Source organism: Hippopotamus amphibius, chromosome 9, assembly GCF_030028045.1.
Source record: "Hippopotamus amphibius kiboko isolate mHipAmp2 chromosome 9, mHipAmp2.hap2, whole genome shotgun sequence".
NCBI lineage: Eukaryota > Metazoa > Chordata > Mammalia > Artiodactyla > Hippopotamidae > Hippopotamus > Hippopotamus amphibius.
The window spans coordinates 46,383,425-46,409,807 of record NC_080194.1 but is presented as its reverse complement, the minus strand read 5'-3'; the positions used below and the strand labels follow the sequence as shown (position 1 = coordinate 46,409,807).

General features: G+C 35.5%; 1 protein-coding gene across 7 annotated transcripts in view; it reads right to left on the bottom strand.

Annotated features, from left to right (window-relative positions):
* Positions 1-12,575: 12,575 nt before the first annotated feature.
* Positions 12,576-26,383, bottom strand: part of KBTBD3 (kelch repeat and BTB domain containing 3) — a 39,259-nt gene continuing 25,451 nt past the window's right edge. For all 7 annotated transcript variants that reach the window (XM_057748506.1, XM_057748513.1, XM_057748508.1 and 4 more), the window contains 2 exons: positions 24,533-24,777; positions 12,576-20,241 (listed from right to left, as the gene is read on the bottom strand). In XM_057748506.1, the coding sequence (XP_057604489.1) occupies positions 18,639-20,241; positions 24,533-24,753 (1,824 nt within the window). In that variant the 5' untranslated portion in view covers positions 24,754-24,777 and the 3' untranslated portion in view covers positions 12,576-18,638. The remainder of the gene's footprint in view (positions 20,242-24,532; positions 24,778-26,383) is intronic.

Genomic DNA, 26,383 nt, shown 5'->3' with positions numbered 1-26,383 from the left:
ACCTAAAAAGATTTATTACTGATTTGACCATACTTTCCATGTAATTTAACATACCAAATGAACATAATTAGTTTAATATTTCTCTTTGAGATGCTTCAAGGGCACTTTAAAGCATCCAAAGTTAGCTAGAGGTCAAAAGGACTTCATTAGAATTTGATTTAGGAAGCTTTGTCAAAAAAAAAATCAAAAAGGGTTTAGAAAACTCAGTCAGATAGGATGACAGGTTACTTTGAAACAACAGTTATTCACTTAACCAAAGTAACAATAAAGATTTCAAAGGCAAATACAGAACAGATCACTTAAAAGGTAAAGAAACTTGATATCTGTTATCAAATGCAGTTCAACATTTTAAGAAACCTCATCGTCTTAAGAGAGAGTCAAGACAAGTAAAAGTTTTGCACCTGCTTACTTTTTTTTTTTTCTTTAAATTTTATTTATTTATTATTTTTGGGGGAGTACACCAAGTTCAATCATCTGTTTTTATACACATATCCCCGTATTCCCTCCATTCCTTGACTCACCCCTCACTGTCTCTCGAGTCCCCCCCACCCTCCCCGTCCCAGTCCTCTAAGGCATCTTCCATCCTCAAGTTGAACACCCTTTGTTATACAACAACTTCCCACTGGCTATCTACTTTACAGTTGGTAGTATATATATGTCTGTGCTACTCTCTCGCCTCATCTCAGCTTCCCCTTCACCCACCGCCCCCTCCCAAACCTCGGGTTCTCCAGTCCATTCTCTGCATCTACGTCCTTGTTCTTGTCACTGAGTTCATCAGTACCATTTTTAGATTCCGTATATATGAGTTAGCATACAATATTTGTCTTTCTCTTTCTGACTTCACTCTGTATGACAGACTCTAGGTCTATCCACCTCATGACATATAGCTCCATCTCATCCCTTTTTATAGCTGAGTAATATTCCATTGTATATATATGCCACATCTTCTGTACCCATTAATTTGTTGATGGGCATTTCGGTTGCTTCCATGTCCTGGCTATTGTAAATAGTGCTGCAATAAACATTATGGTACATGTTTCTTTTGGGATTATGGTTTTCTTTGGGTATATGCCCAGGAGTGGGATTACTGGATCATATGGTAGTTCTATTTGTAGTTTTTTAAGGAACCTCCAAATTGTTTTCCATAGTGGCTGTACCAACTTACATTCCCACCAACAGTGCAGGAGAGTTCCCTTTTCTCCACACCCTCTCCAACATTTGTTGTTTCCAGATTTTGTGATGATGGCCATTCTGATCGGTGTGAGGTGATACTCATTGTGGCTTTGACTTGCATTTCTCTGATGATTAGTGATGTTGAGCATCTTTTCATGTGTTTGTTGGCCATCTGTATGTCTTCTTTGGAGAAGTGTCTATTTAGGTCTTCCGCCCATTTGTGGATTGGGTTATTTGCTTTTTTGGTATTAAGCTGCATGAGCTGCTTGTATATTTTGGAGGTTAATCCTTTGTTGTTTCATAGGCAACTATTTTTTTCCCATTCTGAGGGTTGCCTTTTAGTCTTGTTTATGGTTTCTTTTGCTGTGCAAAAGCTTTTAAGTTTCATGAGGTCCCATTTGTTTATTCTTGATTTTATTTCCATGATTCTAGGAGGTGGGTCAAAAAGGATCTTGCTTTGATGGATGTCATAGAGTGTTCTGCCTATGTTTTCCTCTAGGAGTTTTCTAGTGTCTGGCCTTACATGTAGGTCTTTAATCCATTTGGAGTTTATTTTTGTGTATGGTGTTAGGAAGTGTTCTAATTTCATTCTTTTCCATGTAGCTGTCCAATTTTCCCAGCACCACTTATTGAAGAGGATGTATTTTCTATTGTATATTCTTGCCTCCTTTGTCAAAGATAAGGTGCCCATATGTGTTTGGGCTTACCTCTGAGTTCTCTATTCTGTTCCGTTGGTCTTCCTTTCTATTTTTGTGCCAGTACCAGACTGTCTTGATCACTATGGCCTTGTAGTATAGTTTGAAGTCAGGAAGCCTGATTCCACCAACTCCATTTTTCCTTCTCAAGATTGCTTTGGCTATTCGGGGTCTTTTGTGTTTCCATACAAATCGTAAGATTTCTTGCTCTAGTTCTGTGAAAAATGCCATTGGTAATTTGATCGGGATTGCACTGAATCTGTAAATTGCTTTGGGTAGTACAGTCATTTTCACGATGTTGATTCTTCCAATCCAGGAACATGGTATATCCCTCCATCTGTTTGTGTCATCTTTGATTTCTTTCTTCAGTGTCTTAAAGTTTTCTGCATACAGATCTTTTGCCTCCTTAGGCAGGTTTATTCCTAGGTATTTTATTCTTTTTGATGCAGTGGTAAATGGGAGAGTTTCCTTAATTTCTCTTTCTGCTCTTCCGTTGTTAGTGTATAGGAATGCAAGAGATTTCTGTGCATTAATTTTGTATCCTGCTACTTTACTAAACTCATCAATTAGTGCTAGCAGTTTTCTGGTAGAATCTTTAGGGTTTTCTATATATAATATCATGTCATCTGCAAAGAGTGACAATTTGACTTCTTCTTTTCCAATTTGGATTCCTTTTATTTCATTTTCTTCTCTGACTGCTGTGTCTAAAACTTCCAAAATTATGTTGAATAATAATGGTGAGAGTGGACATCCTTGTCTTGTTCCTGTTCTTAGAGGGGATTCTTTCAGTTTTTCCCCATTTAGAATGATGTTGGCTTTTGGTTTCTCATATATGGCTTTTATTATGTTGAGGTAATTTCCTTCTAGGCCCATTTTCTGGAGAGATTTTATCATAAATGGATGTTGAACTTTGTCAAAAGCTTTCTCTGCATCTATCGAGATGATCATATGGTTTTTATCCTTCAATTTGTTGATATGATGTATCACATTGATTGATTTGCATATATTGAAGAATCCTTGCATCCCAGGGAGAAACCCCACTTGATCATGGTGTATGATTTTTTTAATGTGCTGTTGGATTCTGTTAGCTAGTATTTTGTTGAGGATTTTTGCATCTATATTCATCAGTGATATTGGTCTGTAATTTTCTTTTCTTGTGACATCTTTGCCTGGTTTTGGTATCAGGGTGATGGTGGCCTCATAGAATGAGTTTGGGAGTGTTCTGCGTTCTGCAATATTTTGGAAGAGTTTGAGAAGGATAGGTGTTAGCTCTTCTTGAAATGTTTGATAGAATTCGCCTGTGAATCCATCTGGTCCTGGGCTTTTGTGTGTTGGGAGATTTTTAATCACTGCCTCAATTTCTGTACTTGTGATTGGTCTGTTCATATTTTCTATTTCTCCCTCGTTCAGTCTTGGAAGATTGTATTTTTCTAAGAATTTATCCATTTCTTCCAGGTTATCCAATTTATTGGCATATAGTTGCTTGTAGTAGTCTCTCATGATCTTTTGTATTTCTGAGGTGTCCGTTGTGACTTCTCCTTTTTCATTTCTAATTCTGTTGATTTGCATCTTCTCCCTTTTTTTCTTGATGAGTCTGGCTAATGGTTTATCAATTTTGTTAATCTTCTCAAAGAACCAGCTTTTAGTTTTATTAATTTTTGCTATGGCTTCCTTCCTTTCTTTTTCATTTATTTCTGCTCTGATCTTTATGATTTCTTTCCTTCTGCTCACTTTGGGGTTTCTTTGTTCTTCTTTTTCTAATTGTTTTAGGTGTAAGGTTAGGTTGTTTATTCGATCATTTTCTTGTTTCTTAAGGTAGGACTGGATTGCTATAAACTTCCCTCTTAGAACTGCTTTTGCTGCATCCCATAGGTTTTGGGTTGTTGTGTTTTCGTTGTCATTTGTTTCTAGATATTTTTTGATTTCCTCTTTGATTTCTTTAGTGATTTCTTGGTTGTTTAAGAGTGAATTGTTTAGCCTCCATGTGTTTGTATTTTTTGCAGTTTTTTTCCTGTAATTGATATCTAGTCTCATGGCGTTGTGGTCTGAGAAGATGCCTGCACCTGCTTACTTTTAAAATTCCTTTACTCAATTAAATTTATTTTAACCATAGTCCATCCTGCATGCACAAAACTCTTTTCTCTGGGTCCACTTTCCACAAAACCCTTTTTATCACTTTCTGTATCCATAACTTTATTTTCCCATTTAGAAACAGCCACCTCTAAGCCAGACCTATTTCCTTTTTGCTTCATAAAATGCAATCCCATTCCTCATATCTTCTTTACTGAAAACACACATCCCACTTTCTTTAAGCCACCATGAACTGTCCATTATATCAGCACTCTGCAGATTGGTAAACATAGATCCAAATAATAATTTCTTGAAAAATGTGCTTTCATATAGAAAATATCTCAGTGTGGCACCAAACATATTTATTAATAGTCCTAAACCTTTTGTTTCTCTGTAAAAGGAAGTTGACATTCAGTAATTAATGTTTCAGTATCTTATTTTATTTCCGAATGACCTAACTATTCAATAAACTTCTATCATTTAATTTAACTCTAATTTTTTAAGTTACCAAATAGCTGAAGAGATTATTCTTAAGTACACATTCCTAGAACAATAATTCCTAAAGAGTTTACCCAAAGGCTCTTACCTCACTCATATTACTTAACATTGATGACTCTAAAAACATGTCTATATTAATCAAACCAACAAGCTGAAGCCACCCTCAGTAGCAGATATTGATTTAGCACTGAATATTTCCCAAATCATGTGGTCCTAAAATTTATCTTGGCCATTTTTTTTTTAGACATTTAGATTTAATCTGTAAGTGCTTACTTTTAAGTTAATCAAATATAGTTCATTTAGAAGTTAACTTTTACATAAAAACAGAACAAAAATCTCATAGTTTTTCTATTTGAGTTTAAAAAAAATCTTTCTTCCCCTCCCTGCCTTTTTTTCCCCTGGAGATAGTCCAGATAAGTATTCCTGAAAATGAGGACATAGAGGAGAGAAATACCAATTCCTTTTTTATGGAAGCATAGTTGAAGATTGCCCAGTTTTGTAAAAACACCCTGCAGGGTGGTGCTACAAGATGGAACAGAGCTCTGATCACCCATAACAAGGCTAGTCCAAAAGGGAAAATCCCAACCAACATTCTGCCACAGGCAAAGCCTGACACAATAGGGAAGGATTCCCTGGTGTTGTCACATGTAAGCCCTGTTATTTACCAAAGACATCTCAACCGATCAATGTAAGTAGTGACACACATATGAAACAGGAGGGAAGGGGGCAGGGCATAATCTTTGAAAGAATGACATAGCCTGAGGACATGACATAAACTGATTAGAATCAAATGGGTCCAAGATGGTGGACAAGTCAATTTCCACTAGACCTTGAGCCTCAGTGTATGCTCGTTGTAATACATTAACATGCTAAATGACATACCCACAGGTGCCATGACAGTTCAGAGGCTAACCATAAAAGGCCAAAAAGTGAGCAGTGGCCCAGTTCCTGGAAATCCCCACCCTCCTCACAAATAATTGGAACAATCCTCCTACTCATTAGCCTATGAAATTACGCAGCCCATAAAAACTAACCACACCATATTTCAGGGCTTCTCACCTTCTGAGATGGCTCACACTTTGTCTGTGGAGTGTGTTTCTCTCTAAATAAATCCACTTCTTACCTAAAGACAACAAACAAACAAACAAAAACAACAAACAAAAAATACATGTAATTGAATCACTTTTTTGTACACCTGAAACTAACACAAAATTGTAAATCAAGTATACTTCAATTAAAAAATGAAAAGAAAAATTGACAAACAACAAACAACATTGTCCCAAGGAAATAGGATACAGATGCCATTACAGAGCTGTAAGAGAGTATAGTAGTTTAGCTTTGGAAATAATAAGTTTTCGGTGAATATTGTCCATGAAAAGAGATAACTGGTAGGAATTTTGAGATATATGTGGATTATAACTATACATTTGGAAGCCATCAACAAATGTGTAACCAAGCAGGAACCTTTGGGCCATTTCTAGTACAGACCTCCCCTGCCCCCATGTCCTCTGCCTGCCTCTTATTTGTAGAAAAGCTTTAGTCTCCCAGGCTTCCCCTGAGTCACAAAAGGCTGGTTCAAGAATGAATGATGGAAAGAATGTGAACATGTAGTAATAAATAATGGCAGTTGGGCCAGGAGAACTGGTAACAATTTAAACAATAGATCAGCCATATGACAGAGTCACAGAATCTTTATTTCCTCCCTAAAGGACATAGATAACAGTGTCTGATGCACATTCCTGAGTTGTTTTCCAGATAATGAATCCCCTACAAGATGGAAAAAGCTAACTGCATGATCACCACAAGCATATAGTCTCCAGACCAGCTGAACCTCAGGATTAATGATGTTAACCCCTGTGACAGAACACTGTGATTTCACCATCAACCAATAATAGAATTGCACATAAGCTGATCATGCACCCTGTGACTCCCTCCCTCACCTTGCCTCTAAAAATGCTTCCCTGAAATCCATTAGGGAGTTCAGATCCTTTGAGCATGAGCCTCCCATACTCCTTGCTTGGTCCTTTCAATATACCTTTCTCTGCTCCAAAGATTTCAATTTGGCTTCACTGTGTATTGGGCATAGAAACTTGGATTGGATAACAAAACGGATAGAATTTAAGTCCTTGCTGTTGGATGAGATTGCCCAGGGAGTTAGTGTAGATGGAAAAGATAAGAAGTCTTAAGAGCTGTTCTCTGGGGCACTCAACATTAGGAGATCTGGGAAAAGAGAAGGAAGACACATAGGAGACTGAGATGGAGTGAGGCAAAAAGAAAGGCAGAAGAGGGTAGAGTTCTGGAAGCCCCATGAGCAAAGTATTTTGAGGAGGAGGGAGTGATGAACTGGGTAAAAAAGCTGCTGATAGGTCAGGTATCAAGAATTATCAAGAGGCTACCGACGACCTTGACAAAAGCAGCTTTGGTGAAATGATTGGCAAAAGCCTCAGAGAAGAAAGATAAGAAATGGATGCATACGATGAAATGGGGCAGTTGCTGGAAGGTATAGGGTGTCAACATGTTTGTATCCTGATGGAAATGATGCATACAAATGGGGATGCTGAAGGAGAAAGGAGGAAGAATTGCTGAAGTAAGAGGGGATTTGATCTACTTACAATTAGGGAGTGGCCACAAGAATAGTTCATCTCTTGTAAATAGGGGGAAGGCAGAGTATATAGGCAAAGATGCCAGGAGGTGGGTAGATGTGATTTGGTGATGGGAATTTATGGAAGTTCTCATCAAATCACTTCAGTTTTGATTTTGTGGTGCAAATATGAAAAAGAAAGAGGGGGCAAAGGATTTGAGCATGCCATGTAAGCATGGCAGTGATCATAACATTTGGCAATGGAATTTAAGCAATTTTTACCTTACAATATAGTTTTATCTTGCAATGGTATGGGAGAAAGAGAGGATATAGAGGCAGAGGTTTGAGGGAATATGGCTGCCAAAAATAGTGCAGAGAATGTGAGTAAAGAGACTCAAAAGAGTCCAGATTCTGACCTGTGAGTACTTACTTCCCAGAGAGAACTCAGAATTGAATTTGATATGTTGGTAGACTGTAAGAAATGACACCCAATAAATCATACCTCTTTGTTTCTGTGCTCTTTAAAATATGTCTTTGCTACATGGTATGGTCTATCTCCCATCCCTTTAATCTGTGTTGTTTTGTGAATTGCTCTGACCAATAGAATATAGAAGTGGTGTCTGGCATGCCTGAGACCAGGTCTTGAGGCCCTGTAGCTATGCTGTTTGAGAAAAGTACCGTGGAAAGAAGTTCAGGCTATCCTGATGGAGCCACATGGAGAGAAATGTCCTAGAGCAGTGCTTTCAAACAGAAATTTCTGCTATGATAGAAATACTCTACACTGTCCAATATGGCATCCACAAGTCACACACAACTACTGAGTACTGAAGTGTGACTTGTGATTGAGAAAATACAGTTTAAATTTTAAAAAATTTCAATTAATATAATTTTTGATGTAAATAGCCACATGTGGATAGTGCTTACCATATTGGACAGTACAGCCCTAGAGGAAAGGGACCACATGAAGAGAGAGGCCACGTGGAAGAGAACTGAGCTGTCCCATTGACAGCTAGCACCAAAGCACCAGATGTGTGAGGCCTCCAGCCCTATCTAGTCCATGCAGAAAAAATATAAGCTATCCCTTTTGAGCCCTGCCCAAATCCCTGACCTACAGAATCATGAGCAATAAGATTGTTTTAAGCCATGAGATTTGAGGTAGTTTGTTATGTAGCAATAGGTAATTGATATAGACATTGTGGCAACTAAGTCCTGCCATCCTATGAGGACTTGTCTGGGGTAGCTAGCTGGCCTTTTTTAGGTGACACCTTAATGCCATGTGCTTTTCCATTCAAACTATGATACTGTTATTCTGCAGAAATGGTACCTAGCCCCAGCTAAAGAAGTTGAGGCAATCAAAGTAGAAAGGACCAATTTCATTCATTAAGTATTAGGATCTTCATGTGCAGGCCTCTCACCCCTGCTCAGAGAGATCTCTATGATACAATGGAAGGTTATAACAAGGAAATCTGGGCCCGAGCTACTGGATCTGAGTGTCTATTCTTTGAACTTAATAAACTTTTAAGTTCAGATCCCTCCTACTCCCCATATCATTCTGCCTTTTTTCTCCCCTCAAAGACGTAGATTGTCATAACTCCTGGCCATATGTAAGTGTAACCCACTTAAGGCCAGAGACATTGGCTGAGCAGAACAGTGTCGAGGAATGACAATATGCAGCAGCTGCTGATCTAACTCTTCTTATACAATCACTAGTTTCTAACCTTCAGCCCTCCCCTTACTACTGAGGTCCTGACTGCATTGTATCATCAGTATTCCTGATCACATGGAATTTATACTGCTTGCCTCTGCTTTTGTTTACTCCCCTGATGCTGTGTTAATTATATTTGCAAGATCCAGGAGGACTCTTAAATTATTGACAGGGAGCATTATATGTAAGTGGAATTTTTCATGACTGACCAACCTCATTTTGTATTTCTAAATATCAATAAGCTGACCTCTGCACATTTTCTTAAGTCTGTGTTATTTTGGTGAGGACTATTCTTGGGGAACAGGTGAGAAATGGTAATCTTAATTTACCAGGTAAAAAAATCTTAAAGTAGTACTCTGCACGATATATGAGAGTTTGTCAACATGACTTATTATATAGGGTTGAGTGCATGTACCAAGGTGGGAAATTAATGAGAAAAAAGTTTTTGAAATTCCTTGTAGACTTCTAAGAGTTCTCATCCATTTTATGACTGCTTTAGAGTTCTGTAATCTGGTTGCCTGACCCTCTGCTCATGTGTATACATGAGACCTGCACATCATTCTCCACCTGGCATCAGCCACAGGAGCCACTGTTGAACTTGAGAGATGTGGGTCAAGGAGAAAAAGCTCAAGGCCCTGAAAGAGAGTGGAAAACAAAAATGGGGCCAAACTAAAAGTGTTTGTTACTAATAGAAATCAGGCAAAAATCAAATCTGGAGAGACTTGCAGAAGCAGCAGAATTCTCAGTGAGTTCAAGGAGAATACAGAACACATCTGATTTTCTTGCTATTGTACCCACAAGCCTAGTGTACTGATGACACACATTAGGAACTCAAGAAGTGGTTGTTAAATGAACAAATTAATAAATGAGATACTCATGGTTGAGCCTAACAGGGAACGCTTAGGGCCAAGTCAAAGCTAAACTGTGTTAGGTAAAGTTTTACTTTGTCCCATCAATTCCCTATGCCAAGAGAGATTTGGGTACTTTTCAGATTTAAAATTTTATCTCTAATTGTAGAATGTAAGGCTATGGTAACATGTCAGAGAGTTAGGGGAAGATGGCTTCTGCTGAAATCAAACAAGAAAAAAGAGAGGAGACAAGACATCTATTGAACATTTTCCATTGCCAAGCATGTCATGTGCATCATTTGATTTGATTCTCACAACATTTTGTGGGAGGTACAACTGTTATCTTAATTTTGCCTTTAAAAAATCTGGGGCACAGAATGTTTAAGTAACTTGCTCAAACTTACACAGTTTTTAAACCACGCTATGGTGGAACTGAGATACAAATCCAGACCTGCCTGACTTGAGAGCTGGGTTTTCAATCTCTACCCCTGTGTTTCCAGCCCTGCTTACTGATACGAATTATTTGCAGTGCTTGTTAAAAATATTAGTTCCCAGAACCCGAATCTATTAGAACTTACTAAATGAAAATCTTTAAGAGTAAGGTCCTGCATTCGGTATTTTTAACAGGACTCCCAGATGATTTGTTTTTTGAAGCAAGTTTAAGGAACACTACCTGTATTCTTGCATAGACAGCCCATAACAAAAATTATTGGTTAGAGCTTCAATATTTCATTAAGCAAGGGAAGAAATGGATACTTTAAACTAGTGAATAATTCTCTTTGTGAAAATTCCTAGAAACAAGAGTGCTCATTAATTTGTGCTTGTTAAGACAAATGTGAATTGTATTTAAATGGAAGAATATTGTGGTATATTTTACTCCTTCAGGAACAAACACAAGGTGAGCACTATTTTTAAAAGAAACAAAAAAATTTACTGGTTTGTTTAAAAAAGAGCTATAGTTTGAATTCCAATTAATGTTTCATAACATAAAAGGGTGGTTAATCTCTAAAAGGAAAAAAAATAGGCTAATTGGACTTTTAAATCTGAAGAGGCTACAGAGAGAGCCTTTTTTTGATTGAAAATTTTAAACTAATTTTGCACCACACATTTTGGTCAAGGTTAGGTAAGGGTAATTAACTGATTCACTAATTACCACTAGAGCAAAATCAGGTTAAACAAGCTCCGAACTTGGAAGAAATGTAAAAATATTTATCAGATCCAGTGATAGCTAACAGTATAGATACTAGGATGATCTGTTTAATATTTGTGCTGAAATTCTATTTTAAGATAGCTCCCACAGAATGCTTCAATTTTTCATGGATGTTAAGTTCGCTATCTTAGGTTTAGTTTCATTGTTTTATAGAAGTCTTTAGAAATGCAAAATTTAATAAGTGCAAAGAAACCTTACCCTGGAAACATGGGTTTTATAAAAGTAAATTAAAATAATTAAAATAACCAGAGGTTTTAATTAATGTTCATTAGGTAGATTGGTTTAGTGCCACATTGCCTAAAAATTCAATATTTTGTAGTTTCAAAAACCTCAAAACATTTTATAAACTTTATTTTGAAACTCCATATTCATAGTAAAAAGAGTAATTACTTTTTAGTATTATTATTTTCTCTGAAAAATATACACATAAATCAATTAAAACCTGTATTTGGCTAGATTGCTACAGTTTTTGACAAAACATATTTGTAACATATTGTAACTGCATAAGAGCCTGTAGCACAGTATTAAGTAACTCTTAGTTACTTCGTGGTTGGAAAGGGACAAAATTCTAGTTTAAATGTGTATTTTGTCACTGAGCGGCTTTTCTCCTGTAGTGGGGGAGAAAGAGACAAATTCAGGCAGTTCAGACTTTAGCAAAAGAACTTCAAATGTCAGTGCATCAGACCGAGATTATTAATCATTCTGTTTGACTTAAGAGGATAGCTTGCAAGTATTAAAATGTTGACCAAGAGAGGAGACCTCTGGTTTGAGGGGAGCATCCCCAACAACCTGGTAACAGGTAAATTCCCTAAAATATCCTTACATTTTAAATTAACTTTGTTAAAGGCTTCTAAGAGGATTAAAAAGAAGGAGATAAGTCAATATTTGATGGCAAAGTAAACTACAGAAAGCTGGAAGTACTTGGGGAATTGAAAGTAACAAGGGAATAAGTCTGGAGCAGTAAGGTTGGACTAAGGATTTTCTAAGAGAGTCTAAGCAATTCAGAGAAAGCAAATACAAGCATGTGGGAGAGGGACAGTTGATTTTTTAAGGGTTGGGTTTACAAAAAGATGAACTCTGTTTCAATTTGAGCTGTAGTCCAGAAGAGGGCTTGGGAGCCAAGGTCGGTTAGTAAATCACAACTCATCACATAGGAAAACCAGAAACATGATAGCAAACGGGCCTGTCCAGAATGAGGAAAAATTACAGGAACTGAAATTAAGGGAGCAAGTGTCCAATGTAAACATTTAAAAAGTCCTTTTATGGTATGGCTTAGTCTCTTAGATGCTGGAGCCGTTCACTAGCTCCCCCCACAAGCATTTGGACACATGAGGTAGGAAGGAAGCTTATACCCTGGCAGCTGGAGGATTCTTGTATGGCTGGTGTCCAGTGAAGCAGGGTTGGACAATGTCTGATCCTGTACGTTCAGCTAGCTTCTACTGCTTTCATTTGTGGCTCATGGACATCTGGCCTGTTCTTTCTTAGCTCAGTCAGAGCCTCATGGTCTCTCCTCACCTATGACTCATTTGAAATCTAGCTATATTCTATTTGCTCAGACTAGGATGTTCACCTTGAAGTTCGTGTTGCTGGACATGTCATCACAGCTACAGAGCCCCTTCTGCCAGTAACCCCACCACCACCACCACTCTCTCAGGAATTCTGAGACTCATCAGAGCCACTCAGGGCATCTGGGGAAGGGGGTGGCAAGAAAATGAGAGCTTTAGCATCCACCTTTTTCTACTTTTTTATTTCTAATAACAATAAATACAAACAGAATATATATTCTTTTCTGAGATACACTTTAATACAATAATTATTTTATTATTGAAATGTTTTTAATTGAAATATTTTACTACATGTTAATATGGTTAACATGGACCTGCAAAAATGCTTATTTTATTTCTCACAGCATACGGCAAAAGCCCATATTCTACTAATAGGAAATGAAGTCAATCACTTATGTATGCAATGCAAAAAGATTTGAGCACGTCTTTCCAAGTGGGAAAAAAGTCACTAAAGCTATTATGCTCTTGTAGGAGAAATGGGGGTTGTATATTTACTAATGAAATTTTCAGTCATTGTTTTATCTATTATTGCATTTGAAAGGAAACAGAATTAAATATTATAATTAAAGTCCAAGAACAAATAATCTCAAGCACTAAAAAACTAAGTGAATAAATTACTTTGAAAATATAATTTCATTTTCAAGAACTAAATATACATATATTATACAACTATACAACCAACTATACATGTTCTCCAAATGTGGGCAATGCACTGTGTAATGCAACTGCACTCTCAAATAAAAAATACTTCATTATTAACTTTTCCATATACTAACAAAAACTAATATACAACATATATTAACAAAAAGTTGTATAAATTACCTAGCCCAGACTTTGAACATGAGAAATATCAAACATTACAAAAAGAATTAACACATACATTAATAGATAACTAAAGTACAATATGTAGCATTCTTAAACGTAATCGTAATGTAAATCAATTTTTCTTTTGTACATGAAAATTGCAAAATGTACAGTTATATCTAACCCATTCAGTAACAATATAACTACAATAAATTTTGCTTCATTTATTGGCTTAACAGAATGTTAGTTTATTAGATGCCTTATTATATGCAAGCACTGTGCTAATTGCTAGGTCCAGAAATGATAAATATATGTCCTATTCCTAAGGGTTTCTAATTAAATGACAGATATATAAAGAAATATTTACACCACAATGTTATACTCAGAGAACTGTACTCTGAGTTATTTCAGCAACCTTGTTACCCTTGGAATCAATAGCATAATTTGTTGAGCTAGTTAGTTATGATTGAGAATGTTGTCAAATTTAATGAGACGAATAAAGCTACCTGACCTATAGTTATTTAATGATGGCATTGTTTTATGGAATTATCACGCTCTATCCAACTGAACAAACAGCACAGATGAATCTCCAAACTTAGGTTATTGCCTAAGGCTGGTCTTTATTGATTTGTGAGCAAACTATCTTCTCATTAACTACCAAGAATGTGACTGCTTTGGTTTCTATTTTTTGTATACTTTTTAGGGTCTCTTTTAGAAGTGTTTTTAAAATTCTGAAAACCACATCCAATGACGAATGATCAAAAGACATTAAAAAAAAAGACATTAAAATGTTGTTTTAGAATTCCATTCCCAGAAAATACATATTTGTGATTATGTTGATAGGGGGTACAAGGAGAGAGATACAGCAAGACTCTAGCCCATGTTGGATTTATAGGAGCTAGAGAACTGGTTAAGGGAATGAGATGCCTGCATTACCAAGACATTCTGCAATGCTTGTCATGCTCAACCTACCAAAAAAAAGCAGCAGAGCTAAGACAGATTCTCTGAGGCAACTGAACAAGAGGGCATGTAATCCAGGCCATTGTGGCAAGTTTTAAAGTGCTAAGCATTTGAACAAGAAGGAAAGTGAGGACTTGATTTTAGAGGAATGGAAGAAATGCTGTTTCCAATACTTATGGAGACAGCAACCTAGGACCAAGGACTGAAAGTTATCACAGGGAGGCAGAGTCTCTTTCAATGTTAGGAAGAACTTTCTAATAGAACTGTTCAAAAATGGAGGTAGTGAGCTCTTTACCCTGAAAGAACTGAATTAGATTTTGAAAAAAAAAATCATCTGTCAAGGGTATTTTAGAATTTAGAGGGGCTTTCTATACAAGGTCGGAAGCTGTATTACATTCTAAGGTTATTTTCAAGTTTGAATATGACTATGATTTAGAAAAGTTACCTTTTGATTAGTGTGTAATATCATGCTGTAATTAAATTCCCTATTTGTAGATTAAATTTGATTAAGCATCATAGTCCCAACAAATATAATTTATTGATAAACACATAGATTTTTAAGATATATTCTTTCAAATCACATAATCTTTAAATAGAATCACTACATTCAGCTATATAGCTACATGTGCAGTGAAATAAGAACAATAATTCAGGAGAAAATTTAGGTACTGGTCTTTCAGTTCCTATTCACTATAAAACAAATGTGCACTTATGGTAGACTGAAGGAAAAATTCCTATTAGCAGCTCACCATAAATGTCAGCACCCTTTACAGACTTTTTCCTGAGTGATTTTAAAAAAAGAGAACAAATTTATTTCAACAAGAATGCTCCTAAAATGATGTAATTTTATGACTCGTCTTACTGAATTCTTGAATATGCAGAATCACTGAAATCAAGTTACTCAGAATGCCTAAAATCCAAATAAACTGAAGGAGGAAGCAATTAGTCAGAAGTCAGAAACTATTAAGATCAAAATATGTAAACAGAATGTAGGAATCTTTGGTTGTGTATTCTTCTGTAGGAATTTATTTGGGCTAATCATCTATCTGCCATATGCCACAGTCTTTGATAACAGTCTTATTCTAAATATGGCTTTATAAAGTGGAGTAAAATTTATGTTGAACAGAAATCTGCTTCCTTATAAATTTCAATCTTTGGTTTTAGGTTACCCTCAAGAGATGTCTACTGGGAGACTTTTTTGAGTCTTATACATTCAATTGTAAATATACGTGTTTCCAAACATTGAATCCAATTAAACTGAGAATGATGATCTAAAAGTAACACCACATATTCAACAATGTATTTAATCATTATATTTGTTGCTTCCAAATCTCAAAAGGTAAACAGATGTCTCCCTCTACACTTGACTCTGATTTTCAAATCATTTGCCTTGAGCTAGGTACCCTGAACATGTATCCAACTGCTCTTCTTGGTATCTGGGAAAAATGGAATCATGTTGCAGGATGTAGTTGCTCTCAGATAACATTCTAGCCTTCAAGGGTAACATATAAAGACCTCTTTCCTTCCCCAAAGGAGAGCTGACTGTTATGGGAATGCAGTTAATTTTGATTATGCAAATATTCTTCATACTGCTTAGTCTCACAGGCAATAGATGAAGAAAAGGTGCTCCACACTGTAAATCAAGTTTTAAGACTGCCCTAAAAATGTTCATTAACTTTGATTTCATATAAATGTTGAATTTAACTTTTATATTTAATAGTGACACACACCTACTTTTAATTTTAGAGGACATTACAATATTAGAAATTTTTTGCATGCATAATCCAAATGCAGTGGGTCAAGACAAATGATAAAGGATTTAGAAATGTTAGATTTTTTCCACAAGAATGAAAGCAATCTGGATAATAAGCATAATTATTTTGTCTCTTACACTGCAGCATTGGCTGAAGGGTGATAATGAAAGGGAAGACAACTTTAAAGAAAAAAAAAAAGACTATGGGAAGAAATCATAGACAAAGGGATATTATTTTCTAACCTTACAGACAGGAAAAGCGGCTCCTTCTGGGTACTGAGAATAGACCTGAGAGATCACTGAGACTTGCATGTCAGAAGTCCAGAATGGAGGGTGAGGCCAGAATAATATATATGGTTCTTAGTGAAGCCAAAGTGATTGGCAAGAACAGAAAGATATCAGTCACTGACCATGTGTGTATGTGATTGGGTTCCTTGAGGATTTTGAACACCCAGAACCATTTTTCAATAACCATTTGACAGATCAAATGAAAGTGCTACCTTTACCAGATGATGCAAAATTAGAGAGAACATCATCAATTATTAACAGAGTCAAGCCCAGCACAGACTGCTGTGGGTCCAAGGAAAAAGAACAGTAAGTAAAGGAGGAGTTTGGGGTTTTATGACTAGACAGACTACTTTTCTTGTAGTTGTAAATGATGAAGAGCACTCAGGTACAGATATAAAGGGATGGCAATAAATGAAAATGATTAACAAGTAACCTGCAGCAATTGTAGAAACTAAGGCAGAAAGCCTTGTGCATTAGAAAGTGTATTAAATCAAATGCAGAGGGAGCCACCTAGGCCTTGATAACAAGGATATTTCTAGCAACATTAGAAATCAATGGCCAATAAGAAGAATGGTAGAAATCCAGATATAATAATGAAACAAGATCAAGAAGGGATTCTATTTTGCTTTAGTTTCTCCTTTCTGGAAATATTTGTTTATATAAGCTTAAATTAACAATTTAGTCACCCACTGTGTTATGGTCTTTCTCAAATAACTGTTTCCAAAGTGCCACATAACACATAAAAGAAAGCCTCCACTGAATTTTTTTTCTTACACACACAAAACACACACACACACACATACACACACAGAGAAAAGGGCAGAGCTAACTAAGGTAGGTAGGTAGGATGGAAGCCACCAACTCTACAGAATACTTTTTATGCAACTGTCATCTGATTACGGACAATCCCTGATTTTGGAATTGCATCATAATTTAGTCTAATATTCTATTTTGAAAAATATATTTGAAATTTATGATTGCATAAATTTATATGGTAAAATAAAAGGACCTTCATTTAAGTATATTTCCACTTCTAAACAATATGTACATTTACAACAGATTAACATTTACTACAGTGTGTGGGAAACTACATTTGATTCCAGAGAAATACAATCTACACATTACCTGAGATATAAATCAGGTGTCTTAAAACCTAAAAAACCTGCATCTTTAAAAGTGATAAACATATCCTCTTACAAGGCAGAATCATCTTAACTGAGAACAAGGATAATTAATACTCTTTCATTGTTTGGGTTAAAGATGATTAAACGTCTAATAAGATATAAGTTTCAAATACTACTATCAATACCAAAAGCCCAGTCATATTTTTAAATTTAGAAAATAAATCACTATGAATAATTTACATAGTAAACATATGCAACACTTTACAGCTGGTATATCTCATCACAAAAAACTGATACGGTACTAATTTACATGCTGAAATTTCTTACTGCAACTGAAATTTGGACAAGTGAAAGTTTAAGAAATGCCAACAACAGTGGTCCATTTATCTGGAAGTCAGAATTTCTACATCCTCACTTACAATGGAAACCAGCAATGATATGGAAAAAGTATTTTAGGACTACCATCCCAGGATCCAAGAACTTCACTAAATGGGTTACATGTCAAGATAAGCTTAGGTCAGGTATAACTTAGAACTGATTGATTAAATCAAGAATGTTAATTTACTGAGCTTGAGCCAGAAAATAAGTTATCATACTGCTAGAAACTGAAACCAACTAACACTGAAAACTAAAAGAATCAACAAATTTTAAGACATTTCAGTAACTGCCAATGGTATTATGGCATTACAACACAGCACATTACGTTCTTAATGAAGAGCTAAATCATAAAAAGAGTTAAACAGTGTTTAGTGTACAGTATAGAAAGCTGGGGAAACACCCTTCATTTCAGAAAATTTTCTGACTAAAAAATGGTGAAAGAAAAGAAAGGGCTTAAAAGCAGCTAACCAATGATCAGAAAAAATAGGAATCTGACAACTCTTATACCTGTAGTAACAAGATAGGATTCTTACCTCTAATTTACTTTTCACTTCATATAACATAGAGTGTAAATAAATCATTTTTACTACCTAAAGACATTTCTCCCATCTTAACTGTACAATTCTGTGAAGTTGGATTTGTTAACTAGTGTTTTATGGATAAAGTACTTTAAAAATCAAAACATCTAAGCCTGAGTTTTATTTACATATGAAAATACTAATATTCTAGATTCTCCAAGATGAAATTAATATAATTTTTAGTAAAATTTATTCTGCATTTTAAGTATCTGGGAACTGCTAATTCATATATGGTATACATTCACAGTAATTCTCTAATACGGTATACATTCATAGTAATTCTCTCACAGAAGGTACATTTTATTTTATTAAGTTCTAAAGATCTTTTTAACAATAATTACAGTTAATAAATTTACTGCATATTTCTAGAACTCTAATAGCTCTAGAATGCCTAATCACACACTACTTTCAGAACTGATTAGGTAACCATGGGTCCCGGTATTTATTAAACTGAATAACCTGGCAGTAAAATTCAGTTAAGGCTCTTGGCATTGGTGAAACTTCTTCCCACTCAGACCTGCCACTGTGGTAGACCTGCACTTCATCCGTGATTTCATCTGGTGCATAATCACCACCTAATATATAAATTTTATCTTCAATTCCAACTGCACCTGCATTGAAGCCTGCACATTCAAAAGATCCTTCACCCTTCCAAACACAAGTATCTGGACAAAAACTATAAACTTTATAAGTTGAAAGGTCACATATATACAGTGTGCAGTTTACTGGGACAGCTTTAATTAGTGTTGCATGAAAAAACTGCCCAAACTCTGCTACTAGTTCAGACCACTGATCAGTTGTAGCATTGTATGTAAAAAAGCAATCAAGTGATGGGTTAAAAGCATCTGTAATCTCTACCTCTGATCCAAGAACATAAATTACATCTTGGCATGTGCTTGCTTCGGGATAGTATATGCCCCTGGGCAATGGGCTAACAGACATCCATTCTTTGGAAAGAGGGTTGTAAGATTCAACATCTAAGAGACTTTTAATGTCCTGAGATCCTTTAGTCTTTCCACCTATGACAAATAATTTATTGAGAGCCATAACTGATGTATGCATGGTTCTTGGTGTTTTCATAGTTGATACCAGGAAAAAATCATTTTTGACTGGACAGTAGCACCAAGTTTGATCAGTGGCATCATGATATGACTCTGCAATATGAAGCCGAACTGTTCTACAACATGGCCCTTTGCAACCACCTGTCAAGAATATTTTCTCCCCATAACTAGACAGACTAGATCCCGGCAAATCAATCAGGTGTGATTGTGGCAGTATTTTCCATGAGTCACTTTTAATATTATAGCAAAATGTATATTGGTCTTCTCCATTTTCCTCAGTTTTGTGAACAAATATGTATTTTTCAGTTGTAGATGGTCGAGCATCTGGGAAAAGTCCACCAGAACCTTGAACACACTTAATTGCATCCATGATTATGTCAAAACAGTTCGTGCTTTTGAGTAAACACTCTTCATTGAGTAGACAATCTTGAAGTGTCTCCTCAGATAAATGATATAATCTTACTTTTTTAATCAAATAAGGCAGATGCTTTTGCCTTGATTCTAAGTTATGTTTAGTCCAACTGAGGACAACTTTTAGTACAGTTTCTTCTTCAGGAACATTTAATTCATCTGATTCCAGACATTTTTGCAGTACTCCAAAATTCATCTCTAAGAAATCACTGGATTTAAATAATAAAGAAAAGTGATGTTGTACAAAGTATAAAGCATGATCAAACAAACGGGCAGAGCCATAGCTATCTGATATTGATAATAACTGTAAACAATTGACAAGATTAATACTTTTTATTAAAAAGTCACTGCAAGCTTTGGATAGGAAAGAAACTTGAAGAAATGATGACAACTGGAAGAACATTTCCACATTATCATCTGTTATCTTTGTTTTTCCAGTATAGGCATAATCAAGAAATGCTTTTACTGCTTTGGAGGACAAATTAGTAATGGTAACACTTCCACCATCTCTTTCTTTCATGTTTACTTCAAACATAGCCCTGCAAAAATGAAGAACACAGAACAAATAAACAGGAATATTTTATTCCATGATAATTTTCAATATTACCTTAAAGAGGTTTCCTTTACTCTTAGGTGGATGTAAAATATATTTATAAAATATACTTTTAAAGCATCCTAATAAAGTAACTTAGTATCTTTAAAAGTTAGAGACCATATTATTTATCTGTAAAATATACATCTCACATAACTCCCATATTACAAAATATATACATTATAGCTGAGCCACAGAAATGGATCCAAAGGATATATAAAGATTCAAATTTTGTATCTGACTTGATTTTCTTATAAATTATTCATAAAATTAGGATAAAATCTCTCTAACTTATGGGTTAATTTAGTATCAACTCTGCAGGTGATAACTAAAATTACTTAAAATATATAAAGCTTCTGGGTTTAGGATTTAAAAGTCTTCTTCAAAATAATTTTCAATTTGGCAGTAGTGAAATATGTAAAAGATGGAATACAGTGAGATATCAGATGTCTCCAATGAATCTGTATGGGGAAATTCACCAAATAAGATAAACTTAAATACATATCTAAAAACACATTTCATACAGTACTTTAGGAAAAAGGGAATATGATTTTACAAAACTAAACAACAGTGTACCACACCAAGCCAAAAAGGCTAAAGATAAGTTTTTTTGTAGACATAGCCATTGAGAGATGGAGATGGGTCTCCAGATTTGAGTAATTAAACCAGCTTGAAAGTTTTTCATAAGTTCTAATTTATCCACACCTGGTAAAGTTGATAGACTCTAAGGAACTGGGAACTTTTTTGGCTCAGTTCAAGCAAAAATATAAATTATTTGGAAATGTTTAGGCAGGAGACCAAGATATATTTTACAATTGGCTTCGGTAAGAACAATATTGCCATCCAACCTTATATTAACTTCATATCCAGAGTTATTCATTTTTACTCTGTAAACAAACCCATTATGATGGTTTTCAGTAGAAATGCAAATAAAGATTAAAGGAGAAAGAGCTACAAGGAAGAACTAAAGACTGCCCGTTGAACATTCATTAAGACTAAAGATCATCTGATTTTCGTCCTGGTTTAACACTGGTTTGTACTTGCACCAGTATTGTCCAGGATACCTTTGTGAACAGTGCCCAGGTGTCCAAGTACTCTGGGGGAAAACCAAATTTCTTTATCAAAGTTTACTCTAAAGAGTAACTAAAACTACTAAAGCACTAGTGTCCAAATGAAAAATATGAGAAGCCTTCCAAATACAGAATACTCTCTAGGAAAAGGATGATAAAGCCCCTTTCTACTAGGTGTATTCAATATTTCTTAATACAATAACGAATGAATATAGTTACAAAAATGTATATATGTTGCACATTATGCAGGACATTTCAATAATGTATATCAACTTAGAAATAGTAACCTGTGGCAATAATTCTATTAGATTATTAAGATATCTATAGTCAGTTTAGGGTAATAATAAGAGCATGGCCTCTTGAACAGGGCTGCCTGGGTAGGTATCTAGCCTACACCACTTAGTAACTGTGTAACCTTGGGAAGGTAACAACCTAATTGTGCTTCAAATTCTTTATTGGAAAATGGGGATACTAGTAGTACCTATTTCACGGAGTTGTAAGATGAAAAACTAAGTTAACTGATGCAAAGTATTAGCTGTTATTATTATAATTTTAAGAAAAAAGCTTTCTAAAATTGTATGTATTTCTAATTTACCACAAACTTCCACATTTCCTCTGAGAAGACACATGTAGTATATTTCTATACTTCATACTACTCATCTTTAAAGTATCCAGTTAACCTCTACTTCAAATTTACCACGTTCTCATAAAGTGGTTATAAAATATGTGTGATTCCTTTTGAATCTTGTCTCTAATGACTTTACATTTCAATCATAATTTTCATTTTCCAAAAACATTATAAAGGGCATTTACCATGCACTGTGTACTTTTCTGCTATTTTTAGTTTATATACCCTAATATTCCTGTGAGTTTATATCCCAATACTCCAGTGAGTTTGATCATAACACAAAATTATGAAGTAGTGGCCTTATCATAAAGGAGTGTGAATTATACAGACTTTCTATCTACATTTGTACATATTTTTATGTGAACTATATACTCATTTAGTAAAATACTATACTAATAAAGGATCTAGGTCATTATAAAACTGTCATTTGTTTTACTTCAAAACAGGTGTAAATTTTAAAAAACATATTGCTTTGTTTTAACAATAATATTTAAAAATTGAAAGTAGATCCCTAAAAAGCTAGGAGTAAGCTAAACAAAATACTATGGACAAATATTATGTGATGATACATTTAATTAATAAATAACTTCAACATAAAGAGTAGAGGACTGCCAATTCAAATGCTTACGTGAACTTCTTTTTTTCTATTTTTAATTTATTTATTTGTTTATTTTATTGGCTGTGTTGGGTCTTTTTTTGCTGTGCGCAGGCTTTCTTTAGTTGCGGTGAGTGGGGACTACTCTTTGTTGTGGTGAGTGGGCTCCTCATTGCCGTGGCTTCTCTTGTTGCAGAGCATGGGCTCTAGGCACCTGGGCTTCAGTAGCTGCAGCACATGGGTTCAACAGTTGTGGCTCACGGGCTCTAAAGCACAAGCTCAACAGTTGTGGTGCAAAGGCTTAGTGGTTCCACAGCATGTGGGATCCTCCTGGAGCAGGGATCGAACCTGTGTCCCCTGCATTGGCAGGCAGATTCTCAACCACTGCGCCACCTAGGAAGCCCTTACGTGAACTTCTTATTCTGTTAACATGAAGACTTTATAGGGAAACATGACTGTCTGTTCATACCAAATTATTTCCATTTTTTTGGCTAGGTGTGGAAATAATAATAATTGGAGCTAACATTAATTGAAGGTAGTGGGCACTGACCAAATCATTATATATATATTATTTCATTCAACTCCCATAATGACTCTATGAGCTAGGTCCTATTTTTATTATCTTAATTTTTTACAGATAAGAAAACTGAAGCCTGAAGAGGTTACATGACTTAACCTAAAGTCACAAGTCTAATAAGTGGTGGAGCTGGGATTTAGATTTAGGGCATGAGCATTAAGAGGCCAAGTACTTAACCATTATACTGCATAGCTTCCTCTGATGAAGAGGTGATATGAAGGATAAGGGAGCAAAAAAGAGTTACTTGGAAGAAAAACTGGATTAGAACGGAGGTGGGAAGAAACTGGTGGAACCTGAGAGTAGGAGAGCATAAGAACAGTTAGGGCTCCAGTAGAGTATGAACAGGAATAACTTAGGTTACATGAGAGAAGAAATGAAAAGAATGCATGAAGACATATAGTCTAGTTGGGCAAAAGGCTAGTATAAGTTGTAGTCACCCCTTGCCCCCAGTAAACTGTGATGTAGCACTAAGCCACTGCTTCCAAATTCAAAGCAGGAAACCCTACAGAAACAGGCATTTTGTTAGAGATTTAAATCCTACTTACTTAGAATAAAAATTGCTTCGAAAACTGAACATAATGCAAAATAGTGAAATCAGGATTTGAGTTTATTGCAGTATGACTAGGCGGGCTGAATGTCAGGATGTCAGCAAGAGAGGTTTGTTTGTCTGATGAATAGGCCTTACAGGGATTACCTTGATACAGTTACCACAGTACTAATAAGGTCATGTGTCTGACCCTTAACCATGAAGAATCAGAAACCCACTCTCATTACAGTGGATTCTTAGTATCATGACTAGGACATTCCTTGTAGCAAGATCTACATGGTGGAACCAAATTATATTCAGAATTAGAACAAGAAATGGTTCTGGAAGCACTTTTCCCTACTGTAGGACTATGCTGGCTAAAGAGAAGAGAAATTCTCTGTGTTAGAGTCCCTCTCCCCTGGACAATCCATGGGATACAATACATGACTGAAATGTATTTCCTTCTCAGACTCATTTTCTTTGAACTTGGCTTCCATTTTTGCTCAATCTGTCCTTTCCTCTTTTTCCAAATTATACAGTGCAGGGATTCCCCCAAATAAAACTGACCCCTGATCAAAACAATTTTTTTCAAGAACAATTCAAGGGACTAATGTTTCGTAGAACTTCGCAATGCTAGCCTGAAAAGACCTGAGCTTTAAAAAAAGGTCTTATATTTTCCATACTCAAAAATCATTAGTTAACCTAGGTTCTAGTTATGTTTTTTTAAGTATTAAAGATTACCATTCTATGCTCTGTGGGGGGAAAACTGAGTTACAGCCATAAAAAATAACTTAATTAGTGGTATTATAAAATCTGAGGGCTAGATAGACAAGGTAAAGTACCTGAAAAAGTCACTGCATGCTGCTAACACACAACGATGACATGGGATTATTTCATCTTTCATGATTATTTTGAAATCATAAAAGACATTCTGTTCTCGAAAATTCTGTAGTATACTTAAGATTTTCTGTCCATGATCTTCTGACACAAGGAAGTTGTTTTTCTTCTCCGATGGAATTCCATTATACGAGCCTTGTTGATTGAAATGATATGAATTATCCATAGTCACTTCTATCTGTTCTTAGAACTGGAATGAAAGAAACAAATCACCCATGTAACAGAGTCCTAAAGAAATTTTCAGATTTAAAATTTGCCCTCTTAGTGTCAATCACAAAAAAATGCTAAGAACAATCATAATAGTAAATCTTGTCCTAAACAGTTATTTTCATGACATTTACCAGTAAATTCCTTTTAAATTTTTGTAAATATTGATCTCACTGGAATAAAAAGTACATTATTAAGGGATAAAGTTCAAGGCTATATAATTGTGTTAAGTATCACAATTTATAAGTTGTATAAATAACTTATATAGGATCTGAATACATGACTAGTTTTGTTACATGTAAGAGGTATTGCTTATATAACAATTATCATTTGAGTATCTACCAAACACATCCCTCTCCCCTCCCATTCATTTTCTTCTGGTAGCAAAGCAGATGTTAAAATGTTGATATTGAAGCACAGGTATATGTCTTCCGGGATTAGACATTTAAAAAACAATTGATTGAAAAAGATCAGAGTATTAGATTGTATTAACTGGTTATGGCCTTTAGAAAGAAAGAAAAAGGCAAACATTGGATCAAGTTGGCCTATTTGAAAGCAGGAAAGCCTTTTAAATATGAGGTCAGAAATCCAAGATAGTTGAAGGCTAGATAACTGTGATTTTCCCAAACTGCAAATTTCGTTCTAACCATAAAAGTTCACACCACAAAAAGCAAGAAAGTAGGAAAAACAAAGAAAAGATGACTGGATTCTAGGGGAGCCAGAGAAATAGGAAATCTTGATTCCTTAGCATACTTCTGTTCTGGTTATTTATTGCCATGCAAATCACCCCAAAATTTAGCGGCTTTAAGAGAACAATTTATTATCTCTCATGGTTCTACAGGTTTAGATGGAGCTTCTTGCTTGTGGGCTTTCAAATGGTTAGAGTCAGGTGGCAGTTCTGGCTGAAGTCACCTGAAGGCCTGATTGGGTTAGAGGTCCAATTCGGTTTCTTCATTCACATATCCTTCAAATGGGATGGATGGCTAGAACAGATGGGGCTCTCTCCCTCTCTTGATGTACTCTCTCCATGTGACTAGCTTAATACTTCCTCATAGCATGGCAGTCTCAGGGTAGCTGGACTTCTTACATGGTGGCTATGTTCTCCTAGAGGAGGTGTTTCAAGCCCAGGTGGAAACTAGACACTGGAGAAGTAGTCTGAATGGTCCTACAGCATCAATCAAAGCTTCATTCTAGGACTGAGACAACCTACCACTATGTTGTCCAAAACAGTAACCATGAGCCATATATACCTATTTACATTTAAATTACTTAAATTAAATAAAAATTAAAAATTTGGTTCTTTGGTTGGCCTAGCCATATTTTAAGTGATCAGTAGCCATATGTAATATGATGGTTACTTTTATGCGTCAATTTGATTGGGCCACAGGGTACCCAGATATTTGGCTAAATTATTTCTGGGTACGTCTGTGAGGGCGTTCTGGGGTGAGATTAACATTTGAGTCAGTAGACTGAGGAAAGTAGATTGCTTTCCTTAATGTGAGTGGGACTCACTGAATCCATTAAAGGCCTGAATAGAACAAAAGGCCCAGTAAGAAAGAATTCTTTCTCTCTGCCAGACTGCCTTTGAG